Source organism: Sinohyriopsis cumingii, chromosome 2, assembly GCF_028554795.1.
Source record: "Sinohyriopsis cumingii isolate HCF-2022 chromosome 2, ASM2855479v2, whole genome shotgun sequence".
In the NCBI taxonomy this organism is placed as follows: domain Eukaryota; kingdom Metazoa; phylum Mollusca; class Bivalvia; order Unionida; family Unionidae; genus Sinohyriopsis; species Sinohyriopsis cumingii.
In genome coordinates, this window is record NC_142962.1 from 31,664,198 (window position 1) to 31,686,882 (window position 22,685).

The 22,685-nt window shown below is 35.2% G+C and overlaps 2 protein-coding genes across 3 annotated transcripts in view; both read left to right on the forward strand.

The window, feature by feature from the left end:
• Window positions 1-965: 965 nt before the first annotated feature.
• The window catches only part of LOC149804575 (translation initiation factor IF-2, mitochondrial-like), an 80,375-nt gene continuing 58,655 nt past the window's right edge, over window positions 966-22,685 (forward strand). The window contains exons 1-3 of one of the 2 annotated variants that reach the window (XM_089941748.1): window positions 1,051-1,066; window positions 5,756-5,833; window positions 21,081-21,358. In XM_089941748.1, coding sequence (XP_089797874.1) covers window positions 21,134-21,358 — 225 coding nt within the window. In that variant the 5' untranslated portion in view covers window positions 1,051-1,066; window positions 5,756-5,833; window positions 21,081-21,133. Of the gene's footprint in view, window positions 1,067-5,755; window positions 5,834-21,080; window positions 21,359-22,685 lie in introns of both variants that reach the window. The other variant, XM_089941739.1, reaches the window with a different exon arrangement.
• Window positions 9,434-15,139, forward strand: LOC149804576 (uncharacterized). The gene is made up of 3 exons (XM_089933117.1): window positions 9,434-11,451; window positions 11,542-13,527; window positions 14,160-15,139. The coding sequence occupies exons 1-2, from the start codon at window positions 9,761-9,763 to the stop codon at window positions 13,298-13,300; spliced, it is 3,450 nt and encodes a 1,149-aa protein (XP_089789243.1). The 5' UTR covers window positions 9,434-9,760; the 3' UTR covers window positions 13,301-13,527; window positions 14,160-15,139.

The window sequence follows — 22,685 nt, forward strand, 5'->3', positions numbered from 1 at the left end:
TCCCAAACAGATGCGAGTACTGGTTGAAAACACACGAAACAGTCATCAAGCATGGTTAAAATCAGTTGTTAGAACTTTCTCCGTAAGAAACATAAGTATATTCAAACTATACTTTTTAAGTTAAACGTATTTCTTCTTATGCTTCGGAGCTGGATCATTATATAAAAGAGTTCCGTAGCATTTCCATTGTGTGTCAGGCCAATCGCTGTCATACGAAACACAATACACTAAATTTATCGCATTATTTAAATTGATTTTGCAAGACGAAAGCTATAAAGTTATGAAATAATATTTAAAAATAAAGTTGAAACATTCATAATTTACTAAGTCAGAAATTCCAATAGCGTATGTGGATTTCTGTTGTGTGGCATTTCTTTAACATTCATTTGAATCAGGTTACATTATGTTTTGATTATTTAATTATAAGTTTTCAATCATGTCAATAATATAAACCAAGCCAATTAAACATTTATCTATATTTCGAGATAAAGACCACTAAAAAAAGGTTACTAACTTCCGAAATCTCCATTATGGTCTCATTGCGCAGCAGGTCGGTCACATTTAAGTAAAAAATTATATTAGTAAAGTTTCAAAGCAAGTATTCATTTTTTATGTTTTGATGTAAATTTTTCACCAGATATCAAATTTAGCTTAAATAGTGACGGAAACTGTTATTATACATTTTTTAAAAATTTTCATTGCCTATTTTTCTTTGCATATATTAGTCATAATCTGTATAATCGGACCAGTTAGAAGGTATCACACACACACACACACACACACACACACACGCACGCACACACACATGTATATATATTATGTTATAGGTGTTGTCTAATGTTGTAAAGCGCTTAGAGGTTCTAAATATTAGGCGCTATACAAAGTCCTCATTACTATATACATGTATCTATATACCTGTTTCGCAGCTAGCGTCCCTTGAAAACCGTCGCACCCTAATCCCTATTTATATTTTAGTGCTATCCAATATGTCTGCGCCCTTACGGAAGAGAATATCGGACGTCCACCTTGGGTCATGTAGAACAGGATAAGCTCTAAAAAGACATCGGTAATTTTTTCTGCTAATTTACATTATAATTTCCTGATTATGGAATGAATGAATCACTGTTTATGCACAAACTGTCATCTTCATACAAAACCACAGACTAACGTTGATACTTGTCTTGTTCCATAAATGCAAATGGATTTGCACTGCAATCTATATAGTCATGCAGGTCATGTATGCGTTCAACACCGATTATTTCAGTAATGGGTGTACTTTTTTCGAATTTGATACTACATACCTTTAATTGGCAATTATTCACTTTATTTAATTCCTCATACATCCACAAAGATTCGTATCGCTGCTTAAAATTGACCTGTCAATGTCATACATTATATAGTACATGTATGACAGGTCAGTTTTAAGCCCCTGTGCATACATCCATATTCCATTGGAAGGTCATTATTTACTTGTCTGGAGTAGTATCTTCCAACATTTTGACACTAACCCTATTTTGGCGCAGTGTTAAAAACTCACAGTTCTCGAGAGAACGTGTTTATCATGGACGTCCAGACCATAACGTTTGTTTATACTGATCACCATGGAGTCATATAGACAGAAACATTTGACAAAAATCTTACTACTGTCATTTGTGAAATGATTCAAATATATATATATATATATATATATATACCATGAAAAAAATGCATTTCAATAATTGTCCTTTATCCAGTCAGTATTGTTGTTGTTGTTGTTATAGGGTTTAACGCCATTTTTCAGCACAAGATAGGCTATACATGGCGGCCAGTATTAATGGTGGAGGAAGAACTGGGAAAACCCCGGAAAGAACCACCGACCCACGAGAAGCTACCGGCAAGCTTTCTCACATATCCACATTTGCCGAGCCCGATCCAGTCAGTGAGTCCTTATAAAAATCTTTATCATCTATTTTGATGGGGCAAGTCAACTTCTTGCCATAATATTAATAAGCATCCAGTCTGCTACTCAACTTGTTAGCTACGTTTCTCACAGATGATAAACTGCATTAGTAAGACTGTTTAGAATGACGAACATCCTTATAAAGTTTTATGTGGATGTGGATATGTCCTTAGTGATATTCTCAGGTGCTTCCTTTGGTATTACAATTTGTGGAAATGTACAAGAAACTTAATTTTATGATAAATTTCATAACTAAATCAGAATCCTGTTTATTACTGCTTATTAAAAAGAATTTAGTAGGATTTTCGATCTGATGAATAAGAAAATTTATCTTAATAGTAAATTTTCAATCAGCCTTAAAGAGAATCTTGATATTGAGCTTATTTTGACCAATTTATTACTTATAAATTAGTTTGATAATGGTAAGAATTATAATAAATGAAAATAAAACCTTCACCTGTAACACTATACTTTCTGTCTCTGATTATTTGAACATTTAGAGACATAAGTTATGAAGGATGCAAGCCAGTTTTAAAGTTCCAAAAACAGTACATACAGAGATTGCGGCTCTGTATATTGACAATCCCAACTAAGTACTGGAAGATAGTCATATACTGAATCTAACTTTTTTAAAATTATAAGTAACTTTTTTATCATAAGATGAAAATTGTATTTTCTCCATTTTGATCATTTTAGCTTTTGTGACAAAATCTCTTCCAAAGCAAAGATTATGATAATTATAAGAAAACTTTAGGAATGCTAAATTAATCCATGTAATGTATTTTCCCAATAAACTTGAGTTTTCTATGTGCTATTGCTACGGCTCTACAGTATATTATTTTCTATGGAGCACATATACAATAGTGTCCCAGGAAGAAATAAACTTCTGTGAGGTGCATCAAAATGGGTGACATAATATATGATCTTTACCAAAAGGGGGTCTGGATGAACACTCATTAAGAAGAGTATGGGGGAATTTGTTATCCATACTTTGCTAAAATAACCAGTCTTTCTAAAGTAATCAGATATATGACTATGAAAGAAGTCTATTTTCTGAAAAGGTGAACATAAGTGCTTAAGTGCATCAAAACAGTGGAATGAAGGATACATACAGCAAAATCAATGTTAAAGTATGTGAACATTTTTGGATGAGGTCAATTAATTGTGTGATACAGTACAATCCAGATTGAATGTTGTGCACTGTGATGTTACAATGAAACAAGTCTCAGAAATGCTTAATCATGTATATTTGAATGCAAATTATTTATCTGGGATGCAGAAAATCACTTACGTAGGATTCCTCCATATGCATGCAATAACTGGGCAGCAAATTTAAAGGCTTGCCAGTCCTGCTTCAACCACCTTCTAGGTGTGAAAATGTGTTGATCAGTTGATCATTTTGAGTTGTGCTGATATTTACAATGATAGAATTCTGTGGATGAAAGGGCCGCAGGTCTACATGTTGTCATTATAACAGTACATCAAAAGAATATGACGAAATAGCTGTGCGGTGAGTTTAAAGACTTTGACTAGCTGCTGAGTGGTGGGAAAATGTCCTGATATTTTACAATGACTGAATTTAGAGGCAGAAAGACCCGGAGATGTACATGTGGTCATTATAAGAGTACATCAAGTGAACAAATTTGGCTTTCATTAATGTGTTCGTTTCATAGTGTAGCAAAATAATTAGTGCATTTGACCTTGAAATTAAGACATGTCAAAACTTAAGACAAAATGCCGTTTGCTAAATTTGGATAAGTATTTTGGGGTTGAACGTCAAATTGAGTAAGATTGTAATGAGATTGAGCAGAGTGTTGAAGTTGTTAGAACTGATATTTCAGATGGAACAGTAGCCACATGTAAGAAAGTGTGTGGTGAATGACTTAGTGTTTGAAATAAGGCCTTTCCTTGAAATTGACAAAATTCAGTCTCGCTCTAATGGACAAATAAGAGTTATATATAAGTGGTGTAAACATTTTGGAAAATTAAACACAATGACAGCCACTAGTTCTTATCAAGACATTTAGCCATTTCATGTACACCCAATATTCTTATGGTGACTGCAACTTTTGCTGGTAGGACTCCTATTTTTATCTAAATATTAGTTCTGAACTAATTAGTTTTAAAATCCTAGTGAGACCTCTGAATGAAAGCTACACATGCTGATAAACAAATTAATTCTACCCTATATTGTGATGATTAGACTTGATGTGCTTTTCTTGACCCATTTAAGTACCTGGCCACCATTGTAAAAATCCATTGCAATTACTAATCTGGAAGTTTCTTGATGACAGTTGAGGTGCAGAGCATTCATTAATGAGGACTGAATAGACAGGTTAAATAAAATTTGTATTATATTTTAAAACAACAGCTTATATTTAATTTTAGTTGAGTAAATGCACAGTCCTGACCTGAATGACTTTTACTATACCCACAGGCACTGGGGCTAGTTACAAAGAAAGTTAAGAGTATCAGTGGATAGATGGTTGTAGGGTGGGGTGGGGTGGGGTAGGGTGTCCAACCTATGTTATATTGTTACAGGTTGGCCCACCCACCCCAATTGATGGATATTTTAAATTTTTGTCTGATAAGCCCTTGTGCCCATAGATAAAATGTACACAGGTATCTGCCAGAGCACCTTGTCTATTTGTAAAAAAAATCTCAAACCCCCCCCCACTCGTGATACCTATATATAATAGATATAGCTGTTTTACTGCTTCTGATTTTTTGCCTTTTTTATTGATATTGAAACGGACTTCTTTTTGGACCATTGCATCAGTTATTTTATTTCAGATTTCCTCAGACCCTTTCCACCCCATTTTTTTCCTATTTTTTAAATATCATTTGTCATGGTATAGTGATTACTTGTATTCCAAATATTGGAATAGCTTTCTTTTTGGTGTCAGAAAGTGTTTCATAGTTGGGCTGGAAGACTGATATGTGGGCAGGATTGGAAGGATTTCATTGGGGCCAGTGCCTTTATTTTGGGATGCTGGAGAAAAAACATACAGTAACTTTCTGCCTTATTTAAATGATGGAATATGCCATGATAATATCAAGTTTGGAAGTAATCATATAAGAGTCTTGACAAATGTAATTTTGAAGAAATTCCCCAATGTAATTTACTTCTACACATAAGACCTAAAAGATAACATCTGAAGAAATCTGGAATAACATGGGTGTTGTTACAAGGATCATGAGGATATTGTTAAGCTAGTCTTTTCTGATGGAAATAGATTGTAGTTGATTATGGTAAATCATGATGCCCTATTAAGTGTAGGAAAACTACATCTTAGTTGATCACTTTGGAAATGTATAAATAAATAACAATCAATTGATATATGCTTGTAGCACTGTTGAATGCATTAAAAGTTTTTGTAAAAGCTTCAAAATACTAAATCACGGTAAATACTTAAAGACCAATAAGAACAACAGCTGTTATACATGGGAGCTATAGAATAGGCATCTAGTGATCAATATGACCATTATATGCAAATAATGTGTAAATTCACTTGTATTTAGAACTAATATAATTTTTTAGTTGGTCCAAATGGTAATTTATTAGCTGACATCTCTAACCTGTTATAACACTATAGTAGCATTGGTCTTACCTGTACAGTTTCTTCTAGCATGTGCTAATAAAGGACATTTCTTTGTCCCATTTCTGGCAAATATTGACATGTGCCTTATTTGGGTGCATGAGTAATGTATTCCATGTAACTTGGAATACAGTCAGGAACCACTTAATCTAGGGAGCTAGGAGAATTTCTTTTCTCATTTTTGTAGTAACTGAGAATTACTTTCCTTGTTATGCAGAGCTGTAGAATCAAATGCAGGGAATCAGAATCCAGAACTTCAAAAGTTCCAGAGAATACAGATGCCTCTGCTGTTATGGTGACGTAAATATATATGTACAGCTAAGTCCAAAGCTGTTTCTGTGTGTGTGAAAGATTGGACTTTAACATAGCTATAAAAAAAATTAAGTCATAATGATACGATGTCTGCAGTGTGTCAGTTTATGATGATGTCTTGCACTGGGGCATCATGCTGCAGACATGTAGTATCATGTCCCACCTGGTCACATTATCTTGACACCAGGCAGACCAGTCCTAACACAAACCTTTTAATGCTGAGCAGCTGCTAGTGCCATTTGTTTTATAAGTCTTTGGTATGAATTGGCTGGGTTTCGAACCTGTGACCTCCTGCATCCAAGGTGGATACTCTAGCCACTTAGGCCACAGGAGCAGTCTAAAGATATATGTAGATGATTTTCAAATAGTACCAGTAGTACTTTTTAGAAGAGCAGTATTTAACATTTATAATTGAAATATCTAATTCAGTAAGAATTATTAGATTCAAGTTTTTTATTTATTGCTTCAAAACCAGTCATTACAGTATTGTGAAAGAGGCTTAAGGGTCAGAATGCCTGAACCAAATGACAATGACTGATTCAGACATGAGCCATATTTTAAAAATATAAAATGCTTTGTGTGAGATTTGGTTGAGATACAATAGCTTGGTAATTTTGGTTGGAAACAAATAATCAATATTTGTTAAGTCAGTAAAGAGCCAAAAGTCATCAAGCAACCAGCTAATGTGTGACCTATGTTTTTAAAATATAAAGATGTTGGTAAATTTTGGTTAAGATATATACAGGCATTCGTTAGTTATTGGACAGAAACCAATTTTCAGAACAAAAGGAAGAACAAAGAATGATCTGTACCCCACACACTGTTAGGTACATGAGCAGGGGTAAAAAAGACCCAATAACCAATAATATACTCCTAGACAGGCCCCAGGTCTGAATATCTCTAGATTCTGTTGCTTGCCTGCCAGTGTTTGCTTTATCTGTCATCACCTTGTTATCAGCAAGTGTGACTTTCACTGATGTCAAATATAATTGCTTTTAGACTCCCAGCTAACTGTCCAGTTATAATGCCCCTATTTCAGTTCCCTGTGTTTGAAAGCTAGCTTTAAATATGGGATTTCTATATTTATTGTATTAGGCATAATAAATGGTAGGTCTATATTTTGTACCAAAGTAAGATTAGCTGACTGTTGTTGTGATGTATTTGATTGACAGATGCTTCAAATACATTGTCTAAATAGTTTTGTGACTTTTTACAAGAATACTTACAGTTTTATCTTGAAGACACGGAGTATATAATATCATCAAGAATTTGAAGAGGAAGAAATGGTAAGAATTCTATATTACCTGCATTCAATAATTTGTATTATCACTTAGTGTATCACATACATAAACTTTCTATTGTGAGTTTCTATTTGAGATACTTTATATATATATATATATATATATATATATATATATATATATATATATATATATATATATATATATATATATATATATATATATATATATATATATAATTGTAGAAATATAATAGCCTTATACCACGGTCATTTGCAAAAGTTTACAGAATTAATGTATCAATCCAGTTTAAATTCATTGACAGTTCAATAATAATAAGTTAAGTTCAATCTCCAAAATCCACAAAATCAAGAAACCCAGAGTTCATGTCGCTTTAATTCTCATGTTGGTCATTTATTTGTCTGATTGCAGCAAGAAGTAATTAAGGCATAACATTGTCTATGTCGGTAAATTAGAAGTGTATCATCATTAGATAGTAGTACTTTTTTGCCTAATGTATATTATAAGTAGCATAGATAGAGACTATGGTAATTAGCATATATGTTTGTAAATGATCATGGAAGTGTATAAAGCCTTTAATCATACATTGGAGCATAACTGACACCAGCCTTGTGTAAATAGCATTTAGGCAACAAATTGAAGCAATTGATATATGGTCATATGTGTTTGTAGTTTATATTTCTATCCATCTCTCATATCACTGATCAATCATACTTGTAATCTTTTATCTTCCAATACATAAAATCTAGTACCAAATTCTAACTTTATATTTTATTATCTAGTTTGACAGAATTGTTGACATCAGATAGTTAAATAATTTCATTCTTCAACAGGTTTCCATCTGTATACCATCACTCGAGTCTCTACCTTTCAATAAAATCGAAGATGGAACTTTCATAGCCATAGATGATCTTGTAAAGTTCCTTAAATCTAACCATTCGATTCATGACAAGAAAAAAATTGTGAAGAAAGAAACTATTGTACAAGAATTACAGCGACATGATACTGGGATAATCCAGAGAGAAGAAAAGAATTTGGTTTCTTTGTTGTCTTTCTTTCGATATATGTTCCATCACTATGATGACTTCCAAGTTTGCAAAGTGGTATGTGATGAACTCTTAGAAAAACAAACACAGTCTATATCTTCAAACAAATGGAATAAATCAACATGGAACCTTTATCAACAACTAGCGTCTGTTGAAATTTTAAGTTTGGGTCTGTATGAAGAAACAATTAATAAGCTACAACTTGAAGGGCTGAAGATTCCATCTTTAATTATTGATTATAAAACACAGTTCACCGACAGTGAATGGAATAAAATTCAATTGTTCAAATGGCAGTATAGTTCTTTTTGTAAGAAAGAAGCATCAGACTATGAAGATGAGCAGGAAAGTAAATAGGAATTCTTTAGATTATGTAAAGAGTTGGCAGAAAAAGGACAAGAACTCAATCAGTTGTGCTTGAAGTTATGTCAGCGGAATGTTGCTCGAAAGTTTGCTGCTGATGCAATAAATGGAATTACTATCCATCTTGAAAGTATCCATCGACCTGAGAAAATAGAAACCGACACAGAAAATGCTCTTAGAGACATACCTGCTCCTCAGTTTCAAAATATTATTTGTTTTCAGTGCACAAAGGTGTGTGCACATAAAGCACGAGTACACATTGGTATCGAATTGCAGGAATTGCAACATAATGTTGAAATGTATGATGATATGTCTCTGATAGTTCGTGCCTCTCTGAAGAAAAGTCACAATGTTTATGTGTCTGTCATATTCTTCTTTCCCAAAGGCTGCCTTCCGCCTGGTGAGCGTTTTCTTGCAAGAAGTCATCTAAAATCTGGAAAACTCCAACCCCATTATGTGTCACTTTCATCTTGTCTGGATGACCAAGATCTCCCAGAGGAATATAGAATTCTTGACTCCTTTTGCTTTCAATGTTTTAAAGAGGAGAAACATTGGTTTGCTGATCCCTTAGATATGAAGCACTTTCAAATAATGAGAGAATGGCGGTTGCACGTTCCTTTACCATTCCAGTGTTTATTAGAACAAACACTACTGAACAAAGACAGCCTCAGGCGTCGATCATCAGATGATTTCTACACATCAAAACTATCCTCTTTATATTGCCATTTCGATTCATCACTGAACATACTTAACAGAAATTACAGTGGTCTCATACAAGATATTGTCACAGATGAGTTGTTCATCAACTACTATAACATCACATCTGTTTTTTCCATCACATCAGCTACCAATATGAGTCAAAGTCTACAAAATGGAGACAGACGTCTTAAGAAAGCTGCAGATCCAGAACTTTGTCACTTTAAAACGTATCTGAAACCATATCCACTTTGCTATATAAAAGCAAGTGATGTTTCATCTTCTGAACATTTGGTTTGTCTCAGAGACTGCCATCTTATATTTTTCATGGACAATCTGGTCCAGCTCACCATGAAAACTGACCCACAACCTGGTGAAAGGAGAATAAATCAACTATGCACCCTGCCCATTACAATCAAAGGCATTCCAAAAGATTCAAACGATGTATTAACATGGCATCTTTGACTGCGTGAAGAAAAAGAAGATTGTGCATGCAAGGAAGCACCACCGCTGAAAAAAGAAGATCTAGAATGGGTTCTACTAAAGATGACCTCTGATGAAGAGTGTGCTTTTGAACGTTTTCAGCAGCAAGCCAAATGGGGCCTGAAATACATATGGACAAGACTTACATCATTACAGCCCTTCACAAACATTCTAGGCAAAGCGGCTTCGATGGAAAATTCAGAATTTCAGGAAGAAAACATGGATCTAGATGAAAGCTTTTCATCCTTGGCCATTCATGATTTGGAGAAAATGGATAAAATTAGTAATAATGATAGAACTGAAAACTTCCCACTAAACATCTCCAGTGGAGATATAGAGAGCATTAATGGAGCCATTACCTCCATTAGATCAGTTGACAGTAATGGGGATACAATCGAGGATATGAAAAACATCCAGGATGATCCAAATGTATCTTGTGATTTGTTACCATATATTGATGTCAGTGATATAGATGAGGAGGATGTACATCCAATGTATAAAGATAAAATGAATAAAAAAAGAGGAAAAGAAGATGAAGAGGAGGCGGAAGAATATTCAAATATTAGGATAAAAGTTGGTGCTAATAAAGATATTCTCCAAGATGTTCAAGCCCTCCTTGAAGAAATACAGATACCATTTATGACAAACAAAGATGAAACTGTTGTCTGCGGTACTGATAGTAGCATACTAGAGTATCAGGATATAAACAACACACCATCACCGCCACTATTATGCCGCCATCCTCCACCCTCCAGTGGTAGAGATGACGACATAACCACATTGAAAGTGGTTCTCGATGATTTTTTGGAGAAGGCTGAGCTGAGTGAAACAAATAAGGTTCTGTTTGCACCTGACTACAAGATTGCCAGAAATCTTTTTAAGCTTATAGATGGGAACAAAAAGTATACAACATTTCTTCCAGAATTTCCAGTACTGCACTTGAGAAAGTCTAAAATCATGAATTTAATATCAGCTTATGAAACATCAGGCCTCATTCATATACTGAAATATATGAGAGATGATGATATTGAAAAAGACTGCAGTAAATTGGTAAGTATCGAGAACATCAAGACAGCCACGCGAAATGTTTGGCGATTGTCAGCAGCTTTGCATATCTCGGTTATCATCACGTTTATCAACTCGCTACCACATTCACATGCAGAGGAGCTGGAAAAAAATTTGTGTGATCAGGAGTTATCTGTCAGCCAGCTTGAATTGAGATGGGGACAAATGTTGAAAGAATTTATTAAGAAAACATCCACTGAGAATAAAACGTTTTCCCTACATATTGATATAATGAGGCATTGTGACGAAATTGTAGCCATCGCCATTGCTGAAAGACTAGGAGGAAAAGATGGATACAACTTACTACTGGCCGGTGTGAAGTCTTCACTTCCGTTCTCATTCTTAAATGGAACTTCCAGTTATGCTGGATTTTGCACATGGCTTTTGATAGAACATTACAAATCAAGTCACTTTCACAAACAAATGAAACATGCTCTATTCAGTACCTCTCACAATGGTAGTATTGTCAGGTTTGGATTAGACACTGCTCGAGAGATTGACCACAGAGATGCAAAGAAATGTATTCGACCAGGGGCCACACTAAGCAATGTAATGATAAGGATGTCCACAGTAGACGAGCAGAGACAAGTCCATAAAGTAATCCAGTCTGTCGTCTCAGGAGAGGATGCTTCAAAGATTAAGCAAGATGAGAAAAAAGATGAAGAGATAGCATCCAAAATTTCAGAAAGGTACATGGGATGAAAAGCCAGTGATAATGACTTGGGCCATATTGTAAGAACAGTTGGTCTGATACATTGAAGAAAGGGAATGTCATCAAGTTTTGATCCCATTCTAAGAAATGTATATCACAAGGAGAATCCAGAGGTTCAGCAAGAGATGTTAGATTCAACTACAGAAGAGATAGGAACATTCATGATTCACAGATATGCAGCAAGAGAGTGTCTATTGGGTATGACACTTAGTGATTGTCCTAACATTGAATTGATAAACGGACCCAAACATCTCATTAACAGAATAAAAAGATCAAAAGGGTCAACAATCAAGAGGACTAAAGGCGTACCAAAAAATACATCATGTAAGAGCATGAAAGAAAAAAGCGAGGAGAAAAGAAAAAGGACAGTAAAGAAGATGACAACGATTGTGGACTGTCTAAGCTCTTCAATGAATACTTGTCAGTCAATCTTTAAGCCAGATGGGACAAAATCATCCACTAATAAATCAGCTGGTGTGAAAAGAGCTCATCTCGAGTTGATAAAGAAAATATCTGATACCAGAGCTACAAGTGAGAAAAAGGACGATTTGCCAGACTTAGATGAGTTCATCCTAACAGATTTCAAAGCTGTTCCACCGACCATAAAGGAACAAACGAAAGCTTCAGTTGTAGAATTTGCCGGTGTGAAGTTCAAGACATCAGCTTCGACTGGAGACCAGTACTTAGAGTACGTATCAAAGGCAATTCTTCACAAGCTGATAGGACACCTTCCAAATTTACGTCACATTGTTATATGTGAGGAAAAATATTCCTTCACACCAGACACACTAAAAGCACATACAAGAAAAATGCGGGATTCTAAAGGAAAAATATCTATCTTACATTTGAAGGAAGAAAAAGAGGTGATCAGTGAAGATAAATTTCACAAGCCCTCTGTTGTGGGAACAGCGACCAGCAAGAAACTTGTAAGTTCCTTTTTAGGCAATCACACTGATCAGCTTCTTCTTAAGCAAAATATTATACTGGATATAGACAGTGAAGCTCTGCTGACAGCATGTCATTGCCAAGAGGTCCCCTGCACATGTTGTCCTTTCACAACACCACTGAGAGTTCGATTTACTTCCGAATCAGGAATTGTTGGTATGGAGAAGCTGTCTAACATCAGGCAGAGAAAGGGAGAAGCAGAAATGGCTCAACTTGATTGGATGAAGGAGCTTGATGCTGAGTTGTCTGATGGAGATTCTGTTGTCAACTTTGTATCATCAGCTGATATCGACACAGTCCTAATTCACCTATTTGGTATCAGTCTCCACTGGAAAAGAAACCAAACTGGAACCTTTACACGCCCTGTTTATGTTTGGCTACAGAAACAAAAGCCTGAGCTGTACAACATTTCCAAAATCATAGAAAGTATTGAAAGATACTTCAATAAGAAGTATTCTGCGGCTCTGATTGCCATCATTTTGTGCATGGGAGGAAATGACTTTTTGCCACGACATTATGGAATTTCACACGAAAAGATTTTAATGAAAGCCATTGACAGTCAAGGTCTTGAGCTTTTCAAACTCTTTCACATGGAAATCCATGAGACAGATGAGTCAGTTTCATCCATAATGCTGAATATTGATGCATACATTTCCTTTTTAAAGGATTTGTACTGTCCAAAGATCTACAATGCAGCTGCATTGTCCTTTGAAGAAGTAAGGCAAATGACAATCAAAATGCCTGGGAAAGAATTCCGACATCCACAAACATGGATGCCCCCAGAAAGTGCCCTGAGGAATTTAGGAAGCCTTATTCAAGTTCAGATAGATTATTTATTGACTATATGGTGTCACGAGGCCGCTTTGCCAGATCTTCTTTGATACTGTTGTATTTCCATGTGTCCAGACGGTGAAGTTTATTACAGTTTTGGAGATGATGTTCATGTATCTGACAAAGAACAATTATTATCAATACCAGAGGAGCTACTCCAGGAGAAAATTAATTGTGCGAAACAAACTAGAGTATGAACATCAAAGAAACGTGCCTTGCATGATACACCATGCAAACAGAATCTGAGAAAACGACAGCCTCTAATGTCAACTCCAAGGTAAGCATACAAACATTTTTAACTCAACAAATTTCTTTTTTCTCTCTTTCTCTTTCTTTTTGGGTTCTCTATGAACAAGCGGTGCAGTTGAATTTGAATTGTAATTAAGCACACCATACATGCATACATGTTATACACAGTTTAAATTATTCTATTTGATCATAAAATGCTTCAGTAAGGTTTATCAGATAGCTATTCATAAAATAAACAAAATTATTTTTAGACCATTTTAAATGTATAGCTACTTCTCATAGATTTCTGCTTCTCATTTTTCCTGGCAACATCTTTGAAAGAAAAACTGTTAACTTAGCTGCTAAATATGGGGAAAATTTGTACTGGACTGTTTTGGTCAAACGTCACATATCAAATGGCCAATTGTAGATCAATTTACATTTTATCAACATCAGTACTTATTTTCCTCAGTAGATACATTCTTCTTGGGACAAAAACTTTGCATGCATCTATGTGTTAATTATCCGTATTAAACTGATTTATATACCTTACCATGGTGCATCTATATATACAGTTTTGAGGAACCCATAAATCGCATTCCATCAAGATCTATTTTTGAATCTAAGTTTCATTGTTTACCATACAGCAGTGTACTTGGATGAATTTGTGTTCTTTTCCAGAAAGATGAAGTTTTCCTAGCGATCAGCAACCAGGCGTTGTAAAACACAACAAATAATGTACTACAGGACTTAGAAAGGAATGATGAAAATATTGAATGGCCATTAAAGTCCAATGCAATTCAGATAGGATAACGACTCATACCTTAAAAAGGAATTCATTTGAAATTGAAATAACACACAATGTGGACAGTGTACCCCATAGGGCAGCATTTTGAACAGTTGTAAATACTATGCTCAAATAATTCTAGGATCTTGTAATAAGCATGGATAGACGCATAGTTGATATCGCGCCATAGATGTTACCTCTGATGTGTTCTGGTTCGGATGTACGAAATGTTATGTAAACTTTGACAATACTTTTAATTTACATATCATCATTTGGAAAATAAATATCAGATTCGTTCATTGGACTTTATTAATTTACAGTGCAGTCTGCAATAGATGTTAAACATATTTTGTACAAAAGTGTTACAGTAGAAGAGTCATATGTAAAAATGGGGCATAGCAAATGATTTTTTCATAAGTTCATGTGTTTACCATCTTAGAATTTCTAAAAGTATTATGTGATATTTTTTTTTAAAATGCACATTCATTGAAATTAAAAAAGCAGGTGCATTATTCTTTGAGACCGACAAATTACAATGTGGGATGTAACAACATTTATATGGACTATTCATAAAACCATATAGAATGTTTCTATGTGGCTGGAAGAAAAAAATCATATGGAGTAATAAGCCTTTATAGTACAGTAATGAAATGCATATAAAACGACACTCATTATATTGTCCAAACACTTGCTTCAGTTGCAATATTTGGAGGTTCTGTGAACTAATAACCGGGTTCATACAGTAGCTTACACCAGCCTGAAAGAACTCATCAGGCTCACACAGGCATGGGCTTGGGATGTTAATAGCAGAGGGCCATTCAGCTGGGGTGTCATATTACCTTGGATAGAAACTATCCAAATTTTTGGGGCCTGTCCTATGAGTAAATAATAAAATCAAGTTATAGATTCTTATATCAGACAGAGTTTGTAAATAATGAGACAATTAGCAAATGATTAATATAGTTCTTCACTAAAAGTTGGGCAGGTGTTTTGGTTTTGTTTGTCTATTTTCTACATGCTGTTAGTATTCATTTGAAATTATCTGCGAATCTTTTGTTTAATACATTTGTGAATTGGAATTTATGATCGATAGTCCAGGCATGTATTGGACCAGGATTCAGAGTGATTTCATGGAATCTTTCCCTGCTCTTCAGAAACTCACCCTCATTAATGTAAACTGAATGTTATTACCTGATTTGAGTGACCTGTTATGAACAGTCACCAGTCATCTGCCACTAAATTCATTGGGTATGGATCAATTTTATTATATAAGTGCACTGCCATGAGTGACCACCTGCTGAACACACCCAGCAGCCATGATTTTCAACAAATTATGTTCTTCAGTACTGCTACAAATGACCTCATTACATAACAAGATGACTGACCTTTATTTAGTCCTTAACCATAATCACCAAGTAAAGTGTGCAGGCAGAGTACAGAATGTTTTGTATCCAGATCAATGAATATATATATATATATATATATATATATATATATATATATATATATATATATATATATATATATATATATCTTAACATTTAATGGCATCTCAGCATTTAAATGCTGTATGGTGCCAGTAAAGTCTTAAAAAAATAAAGAATTGTATGGGAACTTAAGGCTTGACCCAGATGAAAATGAAAAAAGTTGAATCTGGTGATTGGGTTCTTTAAACCTTAAGTTAGTGTAGTATGCTACTGATCATAAAATAGACTAATTTAAGTCCATGTTACTCACAGCCATTGTAGTGGCAAAGTTATGTAAATCCCAGTTGTGACTAACAACTTGTCAGTCATAATTGTTTATTGTTCAGAGGCTTGTAATGATTCTAAATCTTGTGAAAACCAAATACAGTGTTGATAACATAATTAGAGAACCAGATCTTCTTGCCTGTCTGTAACTGTAACATGTCTTTGGAGTTAATACATACATACATGTAATGTCTGGGGTGAATGCAGTTTTTGTCTCTTAAATGGTTACTAGTGTCTTCTGGAGGAGTTAATTCTGTGTTCAGTGTAAAGGTTCCAGTTGTTTTTTGCTTTATAGACATTAAAACTGAAACACTGAGTTAAAAGTGTCACTCTAGAGATCTTGTCACCTGTCTACCAAAGCAGATTAATCATTTTATGTTTTGGGTGAACAAAGCCTTTGAATTTGTACTCAAAATAGATTTATTCCATTTCTGAATCTATCTTTAATTTAATTGGTACATTCTATATTTACCCATGATCTGATCAGAGTTATTAAAGTTTATATGACAAGTGTCATAGATACGTTGACATTGTCACAAATGTAATTGAATGTTTTATGATAGATGTATATCTTTATTGCTATATAATGTTTTTTCCAGGTCACTGTGATTGTGATTTTTGGGGTTTTATGCCATCTTTGGCACATGATTAGCTATACATGGCAGTCAGTATATTTGGTGGAAGAGTCCAGGTAGAATCACTGATCCATGGGAAAACTATACCAGCAAGCTTTCTCATATACCCACATTGGTCAAGCAAAGACTCAAATCCATGTGAACTGAGGTGAGATGTGACTGATCTGTGGATGCAGATGCCGCCTCAGGCCCTTTCGAGAACAATGCTTGTAATACATTATCTACAACAAATAAATAATAAAATACATATAGTCATTGCATGTGTTTTTCCCCCCTGAAATCCACTTGAATTTTGACCTTGAATAAATATTCTCTCTTGCACAGACTTGTTTTGAGAGACCACCTGTCTTGAGAGACTGCTTTTTGTTGGCAGAAGGAGTGGTCTCTCATGACATGTTTACTGACAATGCTAATTGGACATGAAAGACAAATATATACATGTACTTGGAACTATCATTGGCCATGGTGACTAACCACAGCTACAGGGACTTATCCCCTGGGTCATAACTTAGAAACTCAACCTAATTATGATATAAACATAAGTCATATTTATACATGCAATACATTGGCCCATGGTCCATCCATACATCCCACCAGCCCGATCTCTGAGGGACTTACCAACTGGGTTATAGTTTGGAAATCATTGAGACCCCACCCTGTAATAAGGTACATACATAGCATGGAAACACAAATGGACACACTCAGCTGACATTTGCCATCGGTGCAGTTCTTACCCTAAGTGACCTACCCAAGACTAAGAGAACACAACTTTGGGGTGAAGTTCTGGTCTAAAATTATTACATGTCAATGGCTTTCATCAATAGTTGCATGATAAGATTGAAAACTTCTTTCTTTGGTAGCAAAATTAGCAGCCCATGTCTCTTTGATACTAGACTGTGTGTTGGAGACCTATTATTTCATTCTGTATTTAAGTTATCCTTTGTGCAGAATGCTTCTATTACTACAAATTTTGACTCTTGGGATGCCTGTAGTTTTAAAAATGAAGTCATCAGTTTCTCCTTCAAATTCATTCTTTGATCATATTAACAGTAGGAATATAAGCCCTACTAATGTACCTCCCAAATCCAGCCCTCCCAAAGACCAAAATTTGTCTTTTCTGTCTATAATATGTAAAGGACAATAACCCATGCCAATTTCCTCGCCTTGCTTGCTACAAGTTGCACTAGTTTGAAATTTATGCAGGTGAACTTAGTCATTTTTCACTTCATCTTCTGAAACGAAGAGTATATTAGTGTTATTTTCATTCCATCTGTTGACAGTCATTATTGATGATGAGGAATTCAGCCCCTCCTTTTGTCTTCTGTTGTGGAGAAAAGTCAAGAAAATTGCCAAGAGACTTTCTGATAAGATCAGTGTCCCAGACAATTCCAAGCTTTTTTTTGTGAGAGGTACCAGCAATCTTTATATCTTGCTGGTATAGGACTCATTCCAGTGCCTTCTCACCAGATCTGCTTACTGTAAGATGGATAGAGGAGTTCTGCATGCCACTTTGAAGCTCGTATGCAACATCTTCAGTGTTGGACTTGGTGTTGCTGGCAATATTCTGTTTGGCAGACAAGACCAACCTGGGAGTTAATGGTTAGAATATCAAAGGTGGTTAACCAGTTGGTCTACCATGCAATGGCAAATGCTTTGATGGCTTCCGCTAACCTTGATCTTGAGCAATAGGATACATGCTTAGGCTTTATCTCACTCAAGCCTAATCATGTCCTAACCCCATGAACCACTCCCTTTGGATCACCTCTACTGTTGATGGCAAGATAGAGGAAGTACAGAGACAGGCAGCCCAGATGCTTCCTCTCCATCTGTCTATGCAACAATCACTTTATAAATCATCTCTGACTCACCTTCAGAGGTGTGATGACAGGAGATGAGGGATGTGGGATCATTTGCTTCTCAACCCAAAAGACAGTGATCCCAACCATGTATCTGAAGACAATCTGCTGATCAGTCTTGCTGGCAGTTGTCTCATAGGGGTATCAACCAAAGTTTCTTTAACCCAAGCCTCCATCCTCTTCATAGACCTCAGTCATCTAAATCACTTTGTACTTTATCCAAAATTTAAGCTAAGATGGCCAGATCAGTCTGCCTCTCCATATGTTCATATGAATTTGCGATCAGTCTCAATCTGACATGTGTATTTTCATATTTTGATTCATCTCTTCTAATGGAAGTTCCTGTGGTTTGCATACAAAGGAACTTGTTATCAGTTTCACACTCTCCCTTTTGGCTTAAACATAAGTCCTTGGGCTTTTACGAAACTTCTCAACTCCATCATCTCCCTGTTCCATACAACAGCATCTGCTTACCACAGAAGCATATTTAGATGACATCCACCAGAAACATATGGTAAGTTCTATTCTAGTTGAAGAAAAGAACCGTATCATTTTTCTTCTAGGTTTTCTTTTCTATTGGGAAAAGTCCAGTCTTTGTGCATCCCAACAGTTCATCTGTCTGGGTATAGAATTGCTTACCCGCCTGAACATAGTACATCTTCCCCACCCTAGATTGGTCCAAACTGTCAATTTTGCAGAGTCCATTTCCAATAAAAAATTGATAATGGCCATGGAGTTTCTGCAAGTCTAGAGGACACAGGTCTCCATGTCAATCTCTTGAAGATGAAGGCTATCATCAAAGCCTTTTAATTTTGGAAGAACCATCATTAGAACAAGGTCATGCTCATTATGACAGACGACTCGGAGGTAGTGATGTATCTCCTCAAACAAGTCTTTATCGAATCACCCTGACTCATCCAGAAGTGCAAAATGATTATGGTTGCCTGTTTTCGGTGGGGAAAATCCTTGATCATCTATCTTTTAGATCTAGCCATAGATCTACCCAGGAAGATTCCAGTCGGGCCAAATCTTCTCAAATGACCACTGACCCATGTGTTCCATCCTTGCCCAGACTGTCCTCTCCATCTCACTTGGCTATTGGCAGGACATTATTAAAGCAAAAACAATTCAACCCTCCAATTGTAATTGCACAAACTAGAAGGCCCTCCACTTTAAAGGCCTATGGAGGGAAGTGGAACATTTTCAGGGTCTGGTGCAAGGTAAAGAAACAAAACATCATTTGTTTGAGTGCCTTTGTCCCACAAGTAGCTGACTTTTTTACCTGGCTGTTGTAGGAAAAAAATGTTGTCTCGGGTTACTATTAAGGGCTACTGTTCTATGATATCAGACACATTCCACTATCATAACAGCAAGGATATTGGTCATAACAAAGACCTCTCTGACTTGGTTTCCAAGTTTGACTTACATAGGCCTAAATCACTCACTGTTTCCTATGTGGAATCTCTCCTGGCTACTGACTTGGCTAATTCAAACAAAGTTTTGAGCCATTAGTGAGGACCTCTCTGAAGCTGCTTTCTTGCAAGACCTGTTTCCTGATAGCATTAGCTTTGGCATGTAGAATCAGTGAATTACATGCCCTCTGTTTTGACCCAGTGTACTTTCAGTTTTGATCAGATGGCTCAGCAGTCCTTATGATGCAACTTGGTTTCCATCAGTGGCCAATCAGAAAGTCAACATACATCCTCTACCCAGTACTGACACATTCCAAGAGGCTTTCAAACAGGACCCATTATGTGACAGTTGAGACAGTGCGTGAAACTCAAAGTTGCTTCTTTATCAAAGTTAAACATGGGAAGGAGGACATAACTCCTCAAGCCTCTCATCATTACTAAAGTGGGTAATACCTATAGCATACTCTGACTTATTGCCATAACAGAGTTGCCTCATCAAGATCTCTGCTCATGAAATAAAAACAACCTTTAAAGCCTTGCCTTTTTCCGTAATTTCTCTATCAAAGGTATTGTTGAGGCAGTTAGTTGTATGTTGTTATGACGATGTTATTATTTCTTCTTTCCATATGTAAACCATGTTGCCTTGAGTTGTGCTGCCTGCAAGTAGGAGAATGAGTTCACTTTCAAATGGGGAATACGATATTCTTCCTGAAGAGGTTACCTGGGTATATGTTGGATGCTCAACATTCGCTCCACCTGTTAATCTATTCTGTTAATGTGACTGGGGAATAAATGCACATTTTTTGGTTAATTATATTTCTCCTAGAATACTTACCCAATCAATATTACTACCATCCCATCTTCCCTGCAATGTGAATATCCTGTTACATGATATTCTGCTCAACTTAAACTAGTGCCTCCTGTGGTCACCAAGGGGAGGTAATGGGTAAGAGTTATTGCCTTTTTTTTGTCTATATATTTTAGACAACAAAGACAAATTTTCATCTTTGGGAGGCTGGGTTTGGGAGGTAGAGTTTATATTCCTAATATTAATGTGATCATTATGCATTCTAATAGAATCATAATTTACCAAAAAAATGGAATTGATATTTTTTTAAATTCTGGAATTTTTAATGTTAACACATCATTTTCTTTCTTTAGTCCAAGTTTATGAAGAAGGTACTGGAACAGTAAAAGAAAACTAACTGTGAAGCATGGCACAGAGAGCCATAATGATAAGACTACTGGACCAAATCTTACATTCATTGGTTTGGAGAGGTGGACCTCATGCTCAGACCATTTCCAACTTTAATCTAAGATGTACATCACAGATATGGAGATATAATCCTTGCACATACTGCTCAACTTGTCATAGGTCTGTACATACCTCAACACTGTATTATGCGCAGAAAACAAAGAAGGATATAAAGAAAGAACATGTAAGTTTTTTTTTATTTTTATGCTTTTCTGATTTTAATCAAACTTGCAACATCAGTTGAGTGAAAGACAGTCCAGCAATCCCACTGACTATCTTTATCTGGCAATCCACCAGACCATGATTAGGTTGTGATAATTTTTCTTTTAACTGCCGTGAAACTTATCTCAGCAGACATCCCAGATATACCTGTACAGAATACCCATCTATAAAAAATATCATTACAGAACCATTTGCATTCCCATTTATATTTAACCTCTATTAAGGGAACATCTGTATGTAAAGGATACCATTACAGGAACATTTTCATTTCCTTTATATATTTAACATCTATTCAATGGACACCTGCCTGTAAAGAACATCATTAGGGAAAAATTTTCATTTCCTTTATATATTTAACATCTATTCAATGGACACCTGCCTGTAAAGAACATCATTAGGGAAAAATTTTCATTTCCTTTATATATTTAACATCTATTTAATGGACACCTGCCTGTAAAGAACATCATTAGGGAAAAATTTTCATTTCCTTTATATATTTAACATCTATTCAATGGACACCTGCCTGTAAAGAACATCATTAGGGAAAAATTTTAATTTCCTTTATATATTTAACATCTATTCAATGGACACCTGCCTGTAAAGAACATCATTAGGGAAAAATTTTCATTTCCTTTATATATTTAACATCTATTTAATGGACACCTGCCTGTAAAGAACATCATTAGGGAAAAATTTTCATTTCCTTTATATATTTAACATCTATTCATTGGACACCTGCCTGTAAAGAACATTATTAGGGAAAAATTTTCATTTCCTTTATATATTTTACCACTGTTCATAAAACACTTCCTATAAAAAAAGATCATTAAGAAACCATCTTAATTTCCTTATATGCTTTAGACCTCTTCCAAAAGCACATATATACATAATGTATCCAAATTTCCAGACACTCCAAAATAATTACTTTTCTCTGTCTGGATACTGATGAAAATGATCAATTTTCCTGAATATTAACAGAAAGTTCATATTTTTTATTGTTGTGGTTTTGTATCATTGAACCTGGTAATTACAGTGTCTGTGTAGGTAAACCACGGATCATTAAATCTTTGCTGGCCGGTAAACAATACTTAATAATGTTTGCATTTTCCTTCACAAAAAATTAAATTCTGGTTGCATTTCTGGGGTTTGTTTTCTTTCTGTTTGTAAAACTATAACAGTTGATTGGAAAATTTGTATATAATTATAACATAGTATAAAAATTGATATTGTTTCATAACATAAAGGTTGTTGTTTGCAAGAAAATGTATCACTGAAATAATATACATCTA

Bases quoted from the DNA above. Each gene is read 5' to 3' on its own strand.
- LOC149804576 (XM_089933117.1), top strand. From the start codon at position 9,761: ATGACCTCTGATGAAGAGTGTGCTTTTGAACGTTTTCAGCAGCAAGCC. The intron at 11,452-11,541 runs GTACATGGGATG...AATGTCATCAAG, and splicing joins GCATCCAAAATTTCAGAAAG to TTTTGATCCCATTCTAAGAA.